The sequence below is a fragment of the Onthophagus taurus genome, chromosome 6 (genome assembly GCF_036711975.1).
Source record: "Onthophagus taurus isolate NC chromosome 6, IU_Otau_3.0, whole genome shotgun sequence".
Classification (NCBI taxonomy): domain Eukaryota; kingdom Metazoa; phylum Arthropoda; class Insecta; order Coleoptera; family Scarabaeidae; genus Onthophagus; species Onthophagus taurus.
The window spans coordinates 8,752,926-8,772,324 of NC_091971.1; the positions used below are offsets into that span (position 1 = coordinate 8,752,926).

General features: G+C 33.0%; 1 protein-coding gene across 16 annotated transcripts in view; it reads right to left on the reverse strand.

The window, feature by feature from the left end:
* The window catches only part of LOC111427873 (terribly reduced optic lobes), an 88,769-nt gene that overhangs the window by 28,648 nt on the left and 40,722 nt on the right, over positions 1–19,399 (reverse strand). The window contains exons 1-2 of one of the 16 annotated variants that reach the window (XM_071196321.1): positions 10,841–11,058; positions 8,075–8,195 (exon numbers count right to left, since the gene is read on the reverse strand). The exons of the other annotated variants lie outside the window; for them this stretch is intronic. Of the exons in view, the coding sequence (XP_071052422.1) occupies positions 8,075–8,123 (49 nt within the window). The 5' untranslated portion in view covers positions 8,124–8,195; positions 10,841–11,058. Of the gene's footprint in view, positions 1–8,074; positions 8,196–10,840; positions 11,059–19,399 lie in introns of those variants that run through there. 16 annotated transcript variants of the gene reach the window in all.

The window sequence follows — 19,399 nt, forward strand, 5'->3', positions numbered from 1 at the left end:
ATCGCTATGTTGTAGACTTCACAACATAAATTATTTACAGGTCGCATTATGTCCTTGCTGTTTCGATGGAAAATCGTTAAGTTGACTTTTTTGTGGGCTTGTAACTTCACTTGACTCGTCATTAAGCCTTCTATGAACGACATGCTATAAGTGGGATGAATTTATGTTGTAAAAACTATTTTTAATTTAAATACATGGAATATCGGAAATGAATTGAGACAAGTTAAAAAAAATTAAGTTAAAAACTTCTTGTTTTAACAAAAAAATCAATAAAAACGTCGTTAGCAAATTCATTTACAATTTCATACACGTAATTTTTATATTCTTTACTCGTTTGTACTACACGTTGAATATTTATGATTTTACAGGCCTAGAAGGACAGGATTTAGTGTTACAAAATATAGTTGTAAATATACGTTAATTAATCGATAAAGTGTTGGAATTTTTAAAATTTCACAATCTTTGGGAATTTGATACTTTCTGATATGACATTGTTTGTGTTTTTGTAAATTGTTTGAATTCAATTGTAACCGTTCTCCCGAAAGAAACCTCGTAATAACGAAACCGATTAATCTAAGTTTGAAAAATAAAACTTCCGGTTCGTGATAGAATCCACTACAAGCTTTCAATTGCCGGCCGCGGTTATTTTTACGTGAAATCGAGCGGAGAAGTTTTCCGATAGCACCAGTTGACGATCAAGAAAGTAATCCAACCAACAAAATAACCGCATGGATTATGGATTACTATTAAACTTGTTAAATGTGCATCAAACATTGAACATGTTTAATAGTAATCCATAAAATTATACAAAGCATATTTTATTAATTCATCAAATAAATAATTAAATTAAGGATTAAATTAATCAACAAGATTATCGAATCGGTTAAAATTGGAATTGATAAAATAACGATGTTGTTAATATTTAATTTCCGATTAATGTTAACGAGATTAAACTAAATTTATTAATATGACTGCTTTCCATTCTCAATGCGTCTTGTACCAACCCAGTTCAATTACTAGATAGTACCGTTAACGTGTGTATTCTTCGATGGAATGATAAATTATAGCTATAAATGACCAACCTTTATAAACCATCAATCGATTCAGTAAATACCTTTAATAAAACTAAAAAAAAACTTTTGAAATTGTATACTATCGAACATAAAACCTGACCTAAAAGATAATTTCAACAACTTCACTTCAAAAGGCGATTCTCGATCTTATTTGCTAATCTCCTTGCAAGCAAAGTCATCTTAAACATTACCCCTTTTATACTGTTTCGGGAAGCGTGAAATTCTAATACGCCGAATGAACTATCTCTCGGCGAATCGTCTTGGTGCTAGTCGGACTTTATCTGTCAAATGTCTCGTTAAATGAGTAGACTTTTATAAATGGAGTTTGGCTCTGCAGCTTCGTTCCGACCGATCGTGCTCGTGCTTTTTAATAAATGTCCCGCTAATTACTCATCCAGGAACGGAACAAACTGCCCGGAACTGATTTATGGTACGCGATGCCGACGTCAGATAACGCCCTCTCCACGCCAGACGTGATTTCCTTCCGGTCTTCCGCCAAGTGCTGTTTCCGACCAACTCCTTCCGATTGTCGTCTTCAAACCGCACCAACCCCAAAAAGCAATAAAGTCACCACATTGTTGTCTTCCGTTCAGCTTTGTTTCCGACATTTCATTTTTAGTTTTTATAAAAGTACAGTCAATTTAAAAATGTATAAGTTATACTTTTCTTCTTTTAATTACGGTTGCAAAAAATAAAGAAATAAAGAATCCTGAAAATACCTTTGTTTTTGTAATTAGAAGTTAAACCACAGAAGCAAATGAATTCATTAATACCAGATACATAAAAGCTTGAGTAAAATATTTAGCGCTAAAAAAATGTTACAGAGGAATAAATTTACTCTGAATTTATTAAAATATTATATTAGCAGAAGAATAACTAAGATCCAGACAAAAGTTCACAAAGTTCCGGATTTATAAAACAATTTTAAGACCTATACACTGTTATGACAAACAGAATAGATGTCTGCGAGAAGAAGGTAAGCCCAATATGTGGGAATATGTTGAACAAGATATAACTAGGAGCTTTTCAACTACTACTACGAGCTAATGCTCTCATAGTAGATCAAGATTCAGAGATTGCAATGAGCAACATATATACTCAGGATGAAAGAGTACAGGATACTGAAGCAACTTGTTAACAGGAGAATACAAAGTGCGAAAACTAAGGGAAGACCCTACGTGAAGGATATGTTGAAATATGTTGGAAATATACGTTAAGGGGTTAAGAATTAACTCAATCGGTTGATGTGCTGTTTTCTAATATTACTGCTAAAGTGAAAGTTAAGAACTTATTCGGGATTGTAGATCCATTAATATTTGAAAACATAAATTGGCTTAAATGCGTTGATGTCTGCACTGGTGGAGCTCGCTTCATGTCTGGCTGCAATGGAGGATTACAAACGCTTATTCGAAGCAAATCACCAAATGACCCATTGCATTATTCATAGAGGTGCGGTTACGTCAAAGCATCAGACTCCTGCATCATGTGTTCGAAAATGTGGTCAGTATAGTAAATTTTATAAAATCTCGTCCATTGAAAGCAAAGTTTTTAAAAAACTGTGTAACGATATGGAATTATCATGTTTGAATTATGGCAAGAATTTTTAGGAAAGAAACAGAATATTTTGTGAAAAGAAGTCAAAATATAAAGATGCAGGCAGAGATCAAAATGAAAATTTCAATAACTGCATTGATTCAAGCTCCATTAAGCACTCATGAACCATCAGAATTTATTTCTGCAGACGAAAAGAATCTTATCGAGTTATTTTATGATAAAAGTTTGAAAATAAAACTTGATGGCATGAAACTGACAGAATTTTGGATTTCAGTAAAAGATGTTTCGTTTTAAGTAATAAAACTCAGTGGATCTTAATTTCGTTTTCGATGTCGAGTTTGTGCAATGCTAGGCTTTTGGTGGTCGTTGTACTAAAATACAAGTATAGAGAACAACATAGAAAAGGAAATGAGAATAAAAGTTGATAAAAATATTTTTTGTGTTTATAACGAACTCAAAACATAAATCAATTTTCCTCGTGGAGGAAATTTCGATAAACAAACGTCTTAATTTATGTCAGTTTTACTAATTGCGTGACCATTCCAACAATAAATCAGCAAAGGGTCGACTGGTACGGTCCCCAACGCCACCGCCACCGCCACCACCTTGTTTACGATTTAATTATATGCAAATGTTGCATGATCAATTCGAAGACATGCAAAAATTCACTTTAAAAAAGGACAGCGCGGTCTGTTCGGTAAATGAAAGAAGAGGATGTGACAAGTTTCTTCGTCCTTTACTCTTTTCAACGGTGGAGACATCGCGACCAGTCACCGAGTATCATCGTTCATTATCATAATGCGCCCCCACTCTCGCGCTCCCAACCCAATATTATTATTATTATTATCAACCCCTTAGACGCCCGAAGAAGCTTCCTCGATACGTATGCAAAGTTATTACGGTAATTTTTTCGCTCGCAGAAAACACTTTTCAACGGCGTGAATTTTAAAATTCGGCACGTGTGGTCACATATTTTAGCGAGAGCAGGAATAAAAAACGTCCCGCCATAAATTTATTTGATACGTGTGTGTGCACGGGGGAAATTCGATTCCATTTTTCCAAAGTGAAAATTTTAACGAAAAATGCGACGATTATCATCACGCAATTCTACTCTTAGTTATCTAATATTATTAAGTCGAAGTCATCAAATTGTCTTAACATTAAAGATTACGCAATGATAAAAATACGCATACCAAGATGTTACACCGTAACCTTTAAAGAAGTATTTAGTTTCATTACTTTTCCAGTGAATTAATATATAAAGATAGGATGCGCTCTTTTAATAAGGTTTATTTATCCGAGTTGAAACTTAATTTTCCAATGAATTGTAAAATAGAAATAACGGTGAATCAAGAGGTGATTCATCTTCGTTTATTATCATTTAGAAAATGCATCATAATGAATCTATTTTTAGAAAAACGTTGCATTTATTATGTTTTTAAAGAGATGCATATTTTTTAAATAAAGTTGTTAGAATGTTTAATATTAAAGATAAGAAAATTGAATGCTTTAGTGATAAATTTTTAAGATAGTGGTAATTGCGTCAGCTTGAATTTTCCACCAATTCTTGTTCCTGGGGGAAAACAAAGCCGACCAAATCAGGTTGAGTTTTATACATGCGGGCCTTTGAAATAATAAAAGGGGAGCTCGCCCCCCCAAGACTTGAACTGCACTTTGCCCCTTTCTAGTTTCACTACGTAGGCAGGCATTCGAATAAAAGAGACCAGGTAAAAATAAGAAAAGTGCAAACGAAAAAATCCACAAGGACAAGGGAGCAGGCAAGGAGAACGAACGATGGAGGTGGAGGTGTAAGATGGCGAACTGTGGAGAATCCTACTTTCAGGGGGCAAACACGAGGTGGTTCCTGAGGGACGTCCTGGCGCCTGGTGACAAACTCAATTACAGTAAAGCACTGCGTGTCCACAAGACGGCCGCTTTGAGGAAGAAATACGCCGGGTGCCCATCGTCTGGAAACACATGGGGCGATGTTTGCCATTCTAAATATATGTATACCGAGGTGTCGGAATGGAAACCGGGCGTCGTCGCCAATCTATCCTCTGGATCTCTAGATGGAACTTTTTTTTTCGTTTTATACGGTATTGTGATGAAAGAGATAGCCTTGAGTAAACGAAAAAGGAATTTATTCTATGTGGACGTATCTTGGTGTACTCATCTTCATGAGTACGTTAAATGATGTTTGAGATTAAGATAATTATATTTTATAAATTGTTGAATAATCCTAAATTATCTTGGGTTCAGTTTTATCTCAACACATCACTAATTATTGGTTTATGATCGGTGTAAATGGTGAATTTGGTAAAATATAGACTATATACTTTGTTCGGCTAGTGTTAACTATTTTTGAAAAATATGTTGGGGTTGGTATGTTTATCAACATTCAAATATACTTTCTTACAAACATTTCAACATAACCTGTCAAAATCATGCAATGGTATGCATTTTCGTTGTGAATTTCAATATTATAAAAATAAAACTATTGATTTTTTTGACAAATATATTCCTGAAATATCCCTTTCAGTTTATCTCTTTACTTCCTCTAAAGAATCATTGCCTACCCATAAAAGACGTGGCGCGATTCAAGTGCGTCCCGATAAGAAGCCCGTATGTTTTTCACCGGCCCGAATTACAATACCGATGCATTCCACTCCCTTATAGGGAACAATATCCTTTGTCCCCATTGAAAGAAATATTAATAGCGCACGATTTTTCCCCAGAGTACGACTCTGGCCCTGCTACGCTCTGTGCCTCTATGAATCAGGGCACTTAAAGGGCCACTTACACATCTCGGAAATTTGCAGTTCTTCTCTCAACCATCCTTCTCTTAATTAGAACATGCCCGGTTTGTTTACGAGATTTTCGAGCACTACACTAAAAAAGAGATATTAATTACAAGTCGTAAAAGAAAAATTTCACTATAGAGAAAGTTTCGAAGGCTCTACCTTTTTCTGTTTTATCTAGAAAACTCATTAAATGTGTTAAAATTTGAAGCGTCACCGTGTCGAGCGTATATACATATAGTGTAACCGCAAATTCGCCAACCTAAAGAGCCCCCCGAACGGTGGTGGCTGAAGGGACGCGCAACAGATTGGACTGCTATTCACGTAATACTTCGTCCCCCCCTTTTCGTCCTCTCTCGGAGAGGCAAATTGGGACGATATCAACAACGCCATCGACTTGTTGATAGCCTCCCGCAACAAAGAGTACATTATTAGATAAGTTTTCGTTGAGGTAATAGGGAAACTTCAGGGGGCTTAACCGAAACTTTTCCTTTTTTCCAATTTTTATCAGAAAAGCTATCGCAAGTAGAAAAACCTTAACGATCTGTAACATCGATAATCCAATCTATTCAATCCACATAATAATCTTTTTGTAAAAATTTTCTTATCGCAAACGACTTAAAAAAAGACACCAAATAATTTGTATTATAAAAAGTTTTTCATAAATTTTCTGGTACCACATTGATATACCCAGTTTACTTATTCATTCTATTGTTGCTGAACTTGATCCTTAGTTACAATGCATTTTTTATAGCGAAATGGTCGTTTCAGTTTATTAATACGGGCGGCGGCCATAAAGTAGCACAATACAGCCGCTAAACAATACAACAAACAAGTGACCCGGTTTTCTTAAACGTTTATCAAGTTAATCGGGGTTTAACGTGATGTTAACTGAGCATTATTATTTTCCGATTGATTAATACCATGAATGTTAAGCACATTATCAAAATCCCTTCAACTCATCCAATTAAATTTCAGTTTAATTTGAAACAATCTGAAAAAAAGATCTTTATTTTGATTCCGTCAAGTTAATGGTACGGTAACAGAGTTAAATCTTAAATCAAATTTAATTTCCCCAGAGAGTGTTAGAATTCGAATCAGTACAATGCGGGGTCGAAACAAAATCAGATTTGATAACTATTCATTAATTACTATTGCATAATTAATTAATTAATCGATTTGTACCATTCGTTAAATTTTGCATTTAAATAGTAAAGCGGTGGTGAAAAATATTCGCTAATTGGTCGAAATGTGTTAATCATTAAATTAAAGCTGAAATACATTTTTAGAAAATCTGATATCCCTATTTGTTCGATAAATTGAATGTTATCCTGTTCCTTTAATAACATGCACCCCAAAATTAATCCACCGCATTTATCATTCTTCTTTCACCCTACAATCTCATCTGACCCAAATATGTTTATTTTAGTCTCGAAAGACCAACAGGGATACGATACCAAACTCTTCCTTCTATTGATTTCTTGTAAGAGAAATCAATATGGTAACACAAATATTTGGAGTTAAATAATTTAGATAACAATAAAACGTCATAAATTCAAAAATTTGTGTTTTTGTCTTTATAAATATTATTAAATAACTTGAATATTGTTCGATTTAGTAGTTTTTTGTTAATCTAAAGATCGCAAATAAGATGTTGAGTTGGGTTGGGTTGAGTTTGGTTAGGTTGGGTTTGGTTGGATTGGGCTGGGTTGAGTTTTTTGGTAAAGCACATCTTGTGCTCCAAGAGAAAATCCCGGGTCTGGTTGATCTGACATAGCGAATATGGAGAGGATGCACAAAGAGCTCAATGAGGCCTAAGTGCGGTGTGCAATAACGCAAGCACTTCTATATCTTATACTACACATGTGTGTCTACTGAAATTTTGTTACTCTGTTTTACAACATGTTCGAACATTAAAAACATGTAAATAATTTCATATTATTAATTAGACTAAAATATTGAATTGAAAAATCTTGAGGTATTTAGCATTTTTGGAATGTTTGAGAATCACATTTCAAATCGAATGACATAAATTGAAATTAATCGAATGGATTGATTATAACTTTAGAAATACTTAATATTTCTATGTAATTATCTGATGGAAAGAATTTACACTATTACTTTTCACCAATTTGTTAAATATAATAGCACAGAGAAATCCACTCACATATTTGTATTTTTTATTATTTTCATAAACAGAAAATGTTTATGTAATAAATCACTGTCATGTGAAAAATAAAATCTGATCGAAAAAAATCTTTCATTACCATTACTATTGATATTAACGAGATATTATTTGTTTCTTTTCTGCTCACGTTATAAAGCAACAATAAATCACGGAAAACTACATCATATAACGAACATTTTTGCGGTAATCATGCAACAACGATCCTTATGTGTGGGTTGTAAATTTTTCCGAGATGAGGTCATGAAACAACAATGTAGGACGCTATTTGCAATCCGTAGTTTGTTTAGAAGCTTATCATAATAAAGGGGGAAACGTGTTGGTCTCACTACTCACCGGATTTTCTGTTTATCTAGCTAAATAGTAGTTCGTTCTTTTTGAGATAACGTACCTGAAAAGAAAATGAAGCGTTAATAAACAATTTAAGATATAATAAAAAATTACACGTTTTATTAATAAATTACCTGCTGGTTTAAATATCAGCATAAATAAGATGATGATAAACTTCAACATTGTTCTTATTTATTTATTTGACTAAGATATCACTTTTATTTAAAAAAATGGTATTAATGAATCATCTTGCAACTAAAACGATTTTGTAAAAATTAAATAATTATAAAGAATAAAAGAAGTAGAAACAGAATGCTTTCCGAAAATTATTTAAGTTATTTTGAATTGAAATTTAACACTTTTGAAAATAGACTATAGAAAGGATTTGTATTTCTTTAAGGTAAAAATCTATAAAATTATTCTAACAAAGAATTCTGGTAACAAGAGACTTCTGGTGTCGGTTTAACGAAAAGTACTAGGAGCTTGAGTTATTTAATTTTCTTAAATAACCTCGAGTAACCGGAGAGTCTCGACTGTGGCTTCTTACATTTTCCGTCGCCATTCAAACCGCTTAATTCGAACGGCACTTTAGAAATTGAATAAAAGGCGCAAAATTATATTTCCCGAGTGCACTTTTCGAACTTGAACCATACGGACCCGTTCATTTTAAAGGAAAACGTGAACAAATCGCCGCAATCTGTTACCTTCCCGTATGAAAAATATAAACAATTTCGTTGGTTTTTGCGACAGGTATTACACATTCAAACAAAGCCCGACCATATTTCCACATTTACCCCTTAATCCAATTTTATTTCTAAAAATTCCGAGGGTTTTGTATTGACCTGTACGTCGTCGGCGTTCCTTTCCATTAATTTTCGCAGATTGAAAGAGTTTATCAAAAAAACTCTTTAGCATAGTCGTTAACATTAAGCTTTAAAACCTCTAAAAAAACCGGGAATGTAAAAATGTATTTATACAGGAGCGCACTTAGCAGCCAGATAATGTCCTTGTTTGTAATAAAATAAAAAACAAGATTGTATAACTAAATGGCCCATGTAAATGTAAACGGTGAGTTTTTTTGGTTATTTATTTTTTAGTTAGATGGGGAAAGAAATTTAGTACTCAACAAGATTTGTGGTGAAATTCTTTGATACATACATTTTTAAAATTCAATTTCCTATTTTTTTGGCTTGGAAAAAAACTAGGTTTCATCCGATTTTTTCCCTTCAATATGTAAACAGAAAAATGTCTAAATTAAAACTTTATATATGTATCAATTATTGCTACTTTGTCACAAAGCTGAGTATAATAACATCATTGTTTCTTAATATACATTTTTGTTTTTACCAAATAAATTTAAAGTGTACTGAAGATATAAACGTCTTTATCTACAGTAAAGATAATTTTGTAGACTCTATCATACATTTTGGCACAAAGTTTTTGTTTAATTTCGAAAAAATTAATTTCAAAATGTTTGCTTAATTATACCTTAAAGTGAAACAATCCGAGACAGTCTATATTTATTGCTAATAAATTTTTCAGAAAATTTGCGTTTGCGTGTTGAAATAAAATCTGAAACAACGGCAAAGAACTAATTTTAGACACGATTCTAAACTAAAGAACTTTCCAAAACTTGTCAACAATTATAACAAAACGAGAAACAAGCAAAAAACGGTCAGTAACTTTTCCGGAAAACTCATAAACAGTGATTTATTGCGCAATGTTCTGGGTAACTTGGAGAAAATATGGCACTATATTAGTAGAAAAATGCTTTTCAAGTTATACCCGTTCCAATTGTTTTTATTATCTTTTTTTTATGTTATTGTTCGCGGAAAACCTTAAAACAAAAATAAATAGGTAAAAATATTACATAATAAAATGCTATAATAAGATTAAATTGCTGTAGCAAATTATTTTGTTATCTTTTGCATTCTTGAACTTTTATCGCTAAATTAAACAAACACGAACGTTAATTAAATGACCCATTAAATTTTAATTTCTTAGTGCAACCAAATAACATTTTTTTTTATTTTAAGTTGATTTCAGTTTATCCGTTATTCCACGAATAAATCAATTAGCAAACTTTCATATTATAACCAATGTATCCCAGGTTGATCGTTACTTACATCTTCTGTCATTCGTAATAACATAAAATTTTTTTTTATTTTTTTAAGGAATTTTTTTCATTCCCTGATATGAAACCAAATGGGAAATTAAGCCCGCTTTTATTTTAAAGTTCATTGCAGCTATTTGGCCGGCTTAATAAGCTATTTTTAAAGGATGAGTCGTCACGCAGACTGATTACTGCCATTAGATTGTGTGGCTAGGCATTTCGTTCATCTAGTTTGTGACAATCTAGTGCAATTGAAATATTGACACTGGATTTTATTCCGGGTCAAGTATAATATTTCAAATCAAAATATGATTTTTTTTGCTTTTGTACAACTTCAAAACAATGAATGTTTTTGTTTACTTGATAACATTATAAATATACTTTAAGTTGGTACATGCTCAAAATTTGAAAACAGAGGTTAGTAATTTAGATTGACTTAAAGTTATTTATACTAAAACAATTTAAAAAACTTTCACTGTCTGCGTAATTTTGAAATGCCAAGTTTCCAAACGTTTGCCAAACAAATATAACCCGATCCCTTTGGCGCGTTCAATTAGTTCATGCCAATGAAAATGTTGGTTTATGGCAAGTTTAGAATAAGAAATTAGTAATACCCGAAAATATTTTCGTGTGCCATTTCAAATCTTAACGATTCCTAATCATTAAACTTACGAACTCAAATCGTTGGTATAATTATTTTAAAGTTCGATTCCTTTATAATTGTGGAGCATTGCGTTTCTACTACTTTTCCTTAAAAAAAACTATAAAATCATAACGTAACAATTACAATTTTATCACTCGATCTGTATCGGCGACAATTTATGGTTGAAATGAGCCAAAAAAACTTTGATTAAAACAAATCACATCTTTCAAAGTCAAAAATAACTAACGCGAAAAATTTTCTAGAAATTTTGAGTTAAACTCGAATGTGTAACAGTTTTCAACGTTCGAGACGGCGACGGCACTTTTTTATTGAACAAGAAGGTGAGGGAGGCCTTCGTGTCTGAAGTCTGAACACCGACTGCACGGCGAACTGAATGAACAGCGTACTTAATCCGTTTGTGTACACCGGACGCCTACTATCACAGAGAGAGTTGGTGGCGACCCGGTGGGATCTGCTCGCGCATTTTGGTTTTCGTCTCTCGCTTTGGGGAGGTTTCAGGGCTAGCACCCTCGTTTCAGGAGAAAATCTGCGATGCGTGAACGCGCACATTTCTGGTGATTGTTGCGGTATCACGCTGAGAGTTCGAACTCTCGAGTAAATCTTACAAAGGTAATAGAAAATATTATGATATCATTTACTTGTTGATCTAAGAACAGTGTTTTCTAGTAATTATACCAAAATTCAGCATTAATTCAAATTTTTTCGTTAAACTTTTTCAGCATAATTAAGTTAGAGAATATGATTTTATTACATCACTCCAATTTAAGACATTTCCATGTGATGCAATTTTTAAAAATCGTAACTTTAAGAACAATTAAGACAAAACGATGTAATTGCTTTCATTTTAAAGCTTAAACTTTATAGAATATTTATGGTGAACTTCATTATTTTAACACCGTTAGTTTGAAAGAGACAATATTTTTTGAAACTAGTTTGCACAAATTTATAAAAAAAAATAAAATTTACGTGAACTTTAATCAATCATAACTAAAGTTCTAATTTTAATTAAAAGATGAAATATGAGTTATTTTAAAGCTTGATTTCTGTAGAATATTTATGATTAATGTTATTAATTCTCGCATACAAGAAGTATACAAAGAAAAAGTATTAAAATTTATATAACTCGCAATATATGAATGCAGTAATCAAAGTTACGAAACTACTGTACACTTGCCACATAAAATGCAACATAGCTTAATAGTACAGGTATTTATTTTTGCAAAGGAAAAGTTTTGCTTGGAAAAAGATTTCGAGAAAGAGTCGAAAAAGAGTTTTCCGCCGTCTTAAGAGATCCATGCCTAAACCCGAATGTTTCTAATTCTAGGTCTAGTGTTATGTCTACTTTCGTTCAATAAAAATATACCACAATTTAAAGCTGAATAACAATTAAAACTGGAAACAACATTTGACCTAGATCTAGAAACATTCGTATTTAGCCACACGTCTCTCAACGGCTAAACCCAAATGATTCTAGTTCTAGGTCTTATGTTAGTTTCAGTGACAGTGCTACTGCAAAACTGGAACTAACACTAGGCCTAGATCTAGAAACATTCGGATTTAGCCACACGTCTCTCAAGACGGCTAAACCCGAATGAATTTAGATCTAGCTCTTGTGTTAGTGCCAGTGCAAAATTAGAACTAGAAAGTTTCGGGTTTAGCCGTACGTCTTTCAAGATGAAAGACGTACGGCTAAACGGAATCTTTCTAGTTCAAGGTCGAGTGTTAGTTTTATTGTTAGTATCAGTCTGGTTTTATTTGTTATTCAGCACTAGATTATTGTATATTTTTATTGAGCTATAACGGACACTGCCTTCTCCGTATTAATCCGTTATATCGAGGTTTTACTATAAAATCAAATTATATTGACATATTTATTAAAGAAAATATACTTTTGTATATTGCATCTTAAGTGAATTCACTGTATGCATCATATTAATAAAAATAAATCTCCGAGGAACGTTAACGATTTAAAAAAATGTAGCTCATGGGAAATCTATTACTACGTGGAAATGAAAAAAATTATTTTTGTATTGCATGTCATAAAAAGAGATAAACTAGAGCGAATATTTTAAAATTGGAAGCAACTTCTTGCATTCAGTAATTAAAAACTTTTTGCTAAAACCTAAAAACTTTTAACAAAAAATATCTAAAAACATTTTTTGGAAGGAGACGTCAAGGAACCACCTCAAGAATTTACCCTTGTATTTTAGTATTCATCTCTAATTTCGTGCGGTTTCAAATCTCTCCCTTTTGGTCGAGAATTCCCGATGCGTAAACGCACACGTTTCAGGTGGTTGTTATGGTATCACAACGAGATTTCGAACTCTCGAACAAAACTTACGAGGATAACAGGATATCTTGTAATACTATTCACCTGTTGATCTTTGAAGTGTATTTTTCGTGTATTCTAACAAGTTCTAAAGTGATCCCGTAAGGAGCTTACCGTGGGGTTTTCAAAAAATATTATTATGTGCAACTGTTAAATACAGTTTTGTAATAAAATTAAAAGTAATATCCAACACTCCAGCTAACAATAAGTGGAAGCAAAGAAACTTTCTAATTTATTCCTTTTTTAATTTCTACTTTAATTTTAATAATGCACAACCCACGATAACATTTGTAGTTGTCTACAGAAGCCGAACCCGGGCTTCTGGCTCCGTTTTATTTAATAGCCGCATTTAGTTAATAATAGTTAAAGTTTTAATTTTGTTATTAACTACTAAGAAGTATTGGTCAGATAATCAGGTTACAGGTAACTTATGCTTACCCGGTTTGGTGTAATGCTTCTGCAACTGACATCAAAAAGCTGCAACATTATAAAACAAAGAGTTGTTGCTGACGAGTCCTTGTATTTTTTAACATGACTAATATTGAAGTGTTCATAAAAAATCTGACGAAAATGTTTTATGAAAATATGATCCAAATATTGAACTCCGATATTTGATGGGAGGCGAACACGTCACATGGTTTGTAAGGTCACAAAGACTTAGATGGGCTGGACACATTATCAGAATGCCCAAGGAAAGACTTGCGAACATAGGTTTTAGAGCAAACATGGCAGGCACAAGAAGTAGGGGCAACTTCCGCACGAAATGGAAAGATAGAGTGGATGCTGCCAGGGTTCTGAGGATTGAAAATTCGCTGAAGACCGGATGGCTTGGAAGAGGATAGTGGTGCCAAGGCCCACCCCGGACTGTAGGTAAGCGATGATAACCTCTTCATCAGATTAGCTTGGCCAGTTAACTCTCATGAATCATTAAGGAAATTAATAAATTGGGTTGCAATCAGTAGAATGACGATGTTATCTGATATCGAAATACATATCAACAAATAAGTTCGTTTTGTGATATGGTTATCAATAAAAAAGAAATTCCGCTAAGAAGCATACAAAATGTATTAAGCTTTGAGGAGGTTATCGGCTTAACAGCCTTCTTCATAATCTCAGGGGAACATTTTGGAATACAAAAATGTGTCATTAGCGAATAAGCTGCAATATTCAGTTCAGAATCAATGCTCCTAAAAACATTTCCTATCAATAACTTAAAGTTTCTTTCAAATCTGCGTACACCAGACCATCAAGAAAAGTTTCGTTATATTTAATGAGAAAAGTATGCATCCTGAGCAGTGACCTTTGCACTTATATCATAAGTATAGAATCTCATCTATTGTACTTTGACAATAACAGTTTACTTAATAAATTAGAATAAAATTGATTGTATATCTTTAAATCAATTGTATTAGAAAATTGTAGGTGTTACTCAATAATTCTCCAATACGTTATTGATAAGTATACCTCCTTGTACAAGATGTTTGCATTAAAACTTCAACCATAAACCATCATACTACATACCATTCAATGCAAATAATTTCTTACTAACACCTGGTTTAGCATATAAAGTACTTGATCTGTTCTGAGAGAAATATTTTGCGTCCAATTAATTTAAATTTATCCAATACGATTAAGGTTATATTTACACCACGATTTATTTATAGATCTGGGTTAATTAATATAGTCAAGGTTTATTTTTAATTCTAACTTTTAATCAACGTCGACAATCTTGTAATAATTTTCTTTATAAATAAACATTCTCATCTAAGAGGTTCAAGAATTAGTTTTGTGGTTAATATTGTCGTTGTGCAGTCTAGTAAACTGTCGTCGTTGTACCATCTTGTACCTGGGTACGTTGTCGCACCCAGTACATTGTCTCTTTTCACCCTCTTCTTCCGTTTCGACCTTTATTTACAGGGTCGACCGCGTAGCTAATCAGTGCGGACGCGGGACATGGGAATAAATCATAATTTTCCAGGACGTTATGTGCTGTAATTTTTTTGACACGTCGGTGAAATAAATAATATAATAAGCTAGGACTTAAAATGAGGGTGAAATCGTCCTGTTTTTCCTCCCCTTTTATATTCAACCCAAAAAAAAATTAAGAGTTATTTAAAAAAAAAATGAAACTAATCTTGTTTAGTACAATTACGTTAGAATAGCAATAACAACTAAATATGCTGATGCAATTCTGGGTCTATCTGACAATTACTAACGGGCCATATTAGTCATAGGACCTCAGTCAGTTGGACGATACGTTAAAGGCCCTTATCTACGGGACGTCGATTGACTCTAGAAGATTGATAACACGACCGATAGCTTACGAGATTGCCAAAGAGTTATGCGAATCGACCAGTTGGATGAACGACGAGTCTGTAGTAGTGGAAATGAAGATTTGATCATTCCGTTTCTAAACGGCAATAAAAACCTAAATGGATCTGACGCCTATCGTCTTTGAAAACCGCCAATTGTTTCTAATTTCTTCGCACTTATACAGACACGATGTTAAATGGGTTAACCATTTTTTATGAACGGCTTGGGTGGTTTTAATTCTTGAAAATTCAAATTCTACAAAACAAATTAGTACTTTTTTTGTTCTACTAGTGATGTAACAATGATACAAATAGATTTATTACCGCTAAGAAAAAGTATGATTTCATCAATTCACCATGTTTAGGGTTAAATTTATATTCTATGCGTGTTGGTAATGATCAATAAAATGGTTAAAATGAGTCAATTTTTAGTTTTAGATTGATGATTAACCTAAAATATTACATCATTATAAAAACAATAGAAGATATATCATTTTTTTTTAATATTAAAAATAGAAGTGAAGTGAGTTCGTGGTATGATGTTGAGGTGGTTTTGAAAACCGCGAACGCAAAAATTGTGGAAATTGTCTTTCAAGCCGGACAAACAAAGCGTTTCAGGCAGAATAATGCAGCGTGACGGGCTTTTCGTAAAACTACACTCGCCAAAACACACCGAGGTCGAAAATTAAATTTCCTATTGAAAGGGGGCACTGCAGGTAAGCAAGTCGGATGCTTACAGATTACGGCTTTATACAGAATTCATGGGGAAGGAGAGTGGAGAGCTTTTCTACGTTGAGGCACTACCTTAATCTGGCATCGTCTTTCTTTGTAGGCAGTATTCTCTTTTTTTTGATGTTGGACAACGCCGAAGATAGACCGATTGGAAAGCTCGTTAATTTTATAATCCTTCTTTTTAGTTTTATTTCGTTCTGTGTTTTATGAAAGAAAATTCTTTAGTTGCTTTGAAATTAAAAAATGTAATGATACAAGAATTATAAACTTTATAGATATAAAATAAATCAATTTATACTTTCTATAGTCAAGATTAATCTTTAATACATTTCATTTGGTAAAGAGAAATTTAAAATAACGCTATTTTCTCCTTTTATCTTTATTTTAATTTTTTTTAAATAATACTTATAAAATTCTTGATACAAAGAATTTCACATAAATTTAGTTAAAGAATGCTGAATGCAGGCGGTGCTTGCCCGAGCTAGTTTTGTTATTGCGTTAGTCATATTGTATCATTTGTTCATGAATAATGCAAGCATTGGGCACGTGCATCGTATAGAAGTTGATGGATGTGACGGTGTCCACCTGTTTGAATAATGAACGTCGCTAATTCCAAAACAATTCGCCCGATTCATTACGCATTTACAACTCTTTTCGGATTTGAGAACCTCCTGCACTCGGTCCGCATTATTTGCTTCTATATTATTTAGAATTTAGGTCCGAAAAAAACCTCGCCTTTAAATATTCATGGCGGCATCCGAAGCACTACCATACACACACATCCTTCATAATTAACGTTTGAAATAGTTTTGTAGCGTTCCGTTTGCAATCTGAAATTCAGGTTACTTAGAATCTGGTTAATTATTAAATGCGGCACATCTCCACAATGGCTAACTCTTCACAATTTTAACAGTGTTAAAAATATTTTTCAGTTGTAGTCGAAATAGAAATATTATGAGATGACTTCAGCTTATTCTGTGTATCCTTTGAACGATTAACGTTCTTTACGATTTTATTTTGCAACAGTGCGATTCATTCGTCCGAAATTTACGGACCGTATTTTGCGAACAAACAATAGCCCAGTTGCCAAACTGGAATTCAATCCGCACGGGCGTCAGTCGAAAATGGGTTTCCAGATTAGCTTGGTGTTAGACATACACCCGTCCGAATTGCGACCGACGCGAATTTCTATCCGGGCAGTTACAATTTAAAATAATAATGCCCGCAGGGACTCGGTTCTTAATAAAGATTTTGTAAATCGGTCGGAATTTCAAATGGGCTGTCGATAAAATCGTTTCGAACCCACTCGACGACGTTCAACAGTTAGAGTTATTTGTAAATCATACGAAGTTGGGATGTTAACGTGTGCAAACGCGTTACTACTCATTGGATCCGATCCAAATACTCAATTCGATATCGTGACAAAAAAAAACAAAGGTTGTAATTCAAAGGAAATTTTAGACTTTCAATTTCAAAAGATTGTTGATATATTCACATTGGTATTCTAAACCGTGGTAAGAACTAGGTTGTGTTATGCAATCACTATTATTTACATTTTTAATTCGATTTTTTAATAACTGTTGTAAAATTTAAACAATTTTAGGTTTGATTTAATTTGGAAAGTAGTTCATCTCTATGTAAAATTTATAAAAGATGGAACAAATTTGATACTCTTAATAGAAGACTAGAAGATTACTGCTGGCAAAATGCTCGAGACTACTGAAGACTAGATGCTGTCGCCAAAAAACTACATAATGTTGATAGAGAACTAGATGCTACTAATTGTAAGAGAAAACTAGATGCTGGCAACACAAGACTAGATACTGCAAATTAACCAGCAGATACTGCTTACAAATGACTAAATATTGCTTGTAAGAAACTAGATTCAGCAGATCAAGGACTACTCTTAATAGGAGATTAGATTCTCTTAATAGAACATTAAATACTTTTAATAGAAGACTAGACACTGTTTGCAGAAATACTCAATACTGATGGTTGGATGGTGCAGCCAGAAGACTAGGTACTGCTGGTATAGAACTAGATACTACCAAAAGAATTGACTGTAATTATATAGCATAGATAATTTTTATGCAATAGTCTTTAATATAACTGTATTTGACAATGACTATTTTTTCTCATTTTAGTCGTGCTTTATAAAGACCACCTGGTTGGTTGAAACATTAATGTAGCACTGATTTAATAAATAAAAATATTTCATCATTGTTTAGAATTTTGCATATTATTGACACCGTTCGAAATAGAGAATCGAAAACCGATACATAACATCGCAGTCTAAGGAGTCCCAATAAACAAAAGAATTAGCTTAGAAGGAAATTGATAATAATGTTGCGACTCTTTTTACTTTCTCGCATATACAAGGTATACAGGATGTATCTAAACAACACCGACAAACTTCAGGAGATAATTCATTTATAATTTTTAATGATAGTTTCTTATATATGAAGCAGACGATAACTGCTACTCTGGAGAGGTCAAAAAAACATGGAAAAAAATTGACAGAACTTATTTTCCAAATTTAAAGATTTGGTGATTCAACGTTTTGGACTTATTTATTTCCATTACTTTGTAGTCGATTTCAGATTTGAGATAATTTTCTGATTTTTTTAATATTTCATTAATTTATTTTTTATAAAAAAGAAAAAAAAATACAAGAAAAGCTTGATAATGACAGAGTTATCAAGAGTAGACATCTGTCGCGGTTTAATTTGGTTGGCAAAGAAATTGCAGTTTGCCACCCTCTTCAGTTTTCACTGAACCTTATTGTGTTAAAAATCGGATCGCAACGACTGAAAAACGGCGAACGCCGGGTAAATTGCAACTTGTGCACCGCTGTTGAGCAGCTCAGACAGACAAAACCGGCAGTTAGTGCTGCCTTTGGCGTTTAATCGATATGAACCTTTACTGTTATCGAAGATTTTTTTTATTACTTTCCCACCCAACAATTTTTACACGTTCACACCAAACGATTTATCGATTTATACTTGTATTAATAAATTTTTTAATACAATTCTTCGCTATAATGATCATTTATTAACTTAAGTGTATGCATAATTTTGTAATATCTATTAATAGCGAGAAATGCATGTTTCTTTTGAGTATGCAAACACATGCTTGAACAATAATTGCAAATGACCGAACGCAACGTCCCGGTTGTATGTATGTAGAGTAATATCTAAATATAACTGGCGATTCATCGAATGTTGGTGGAGACCGAAAAAGTTCCATTTAGTCATAAGAATTTAATACAGTCTCAAATTTTTATTAAAACAACTTTTTATTGTAACGACA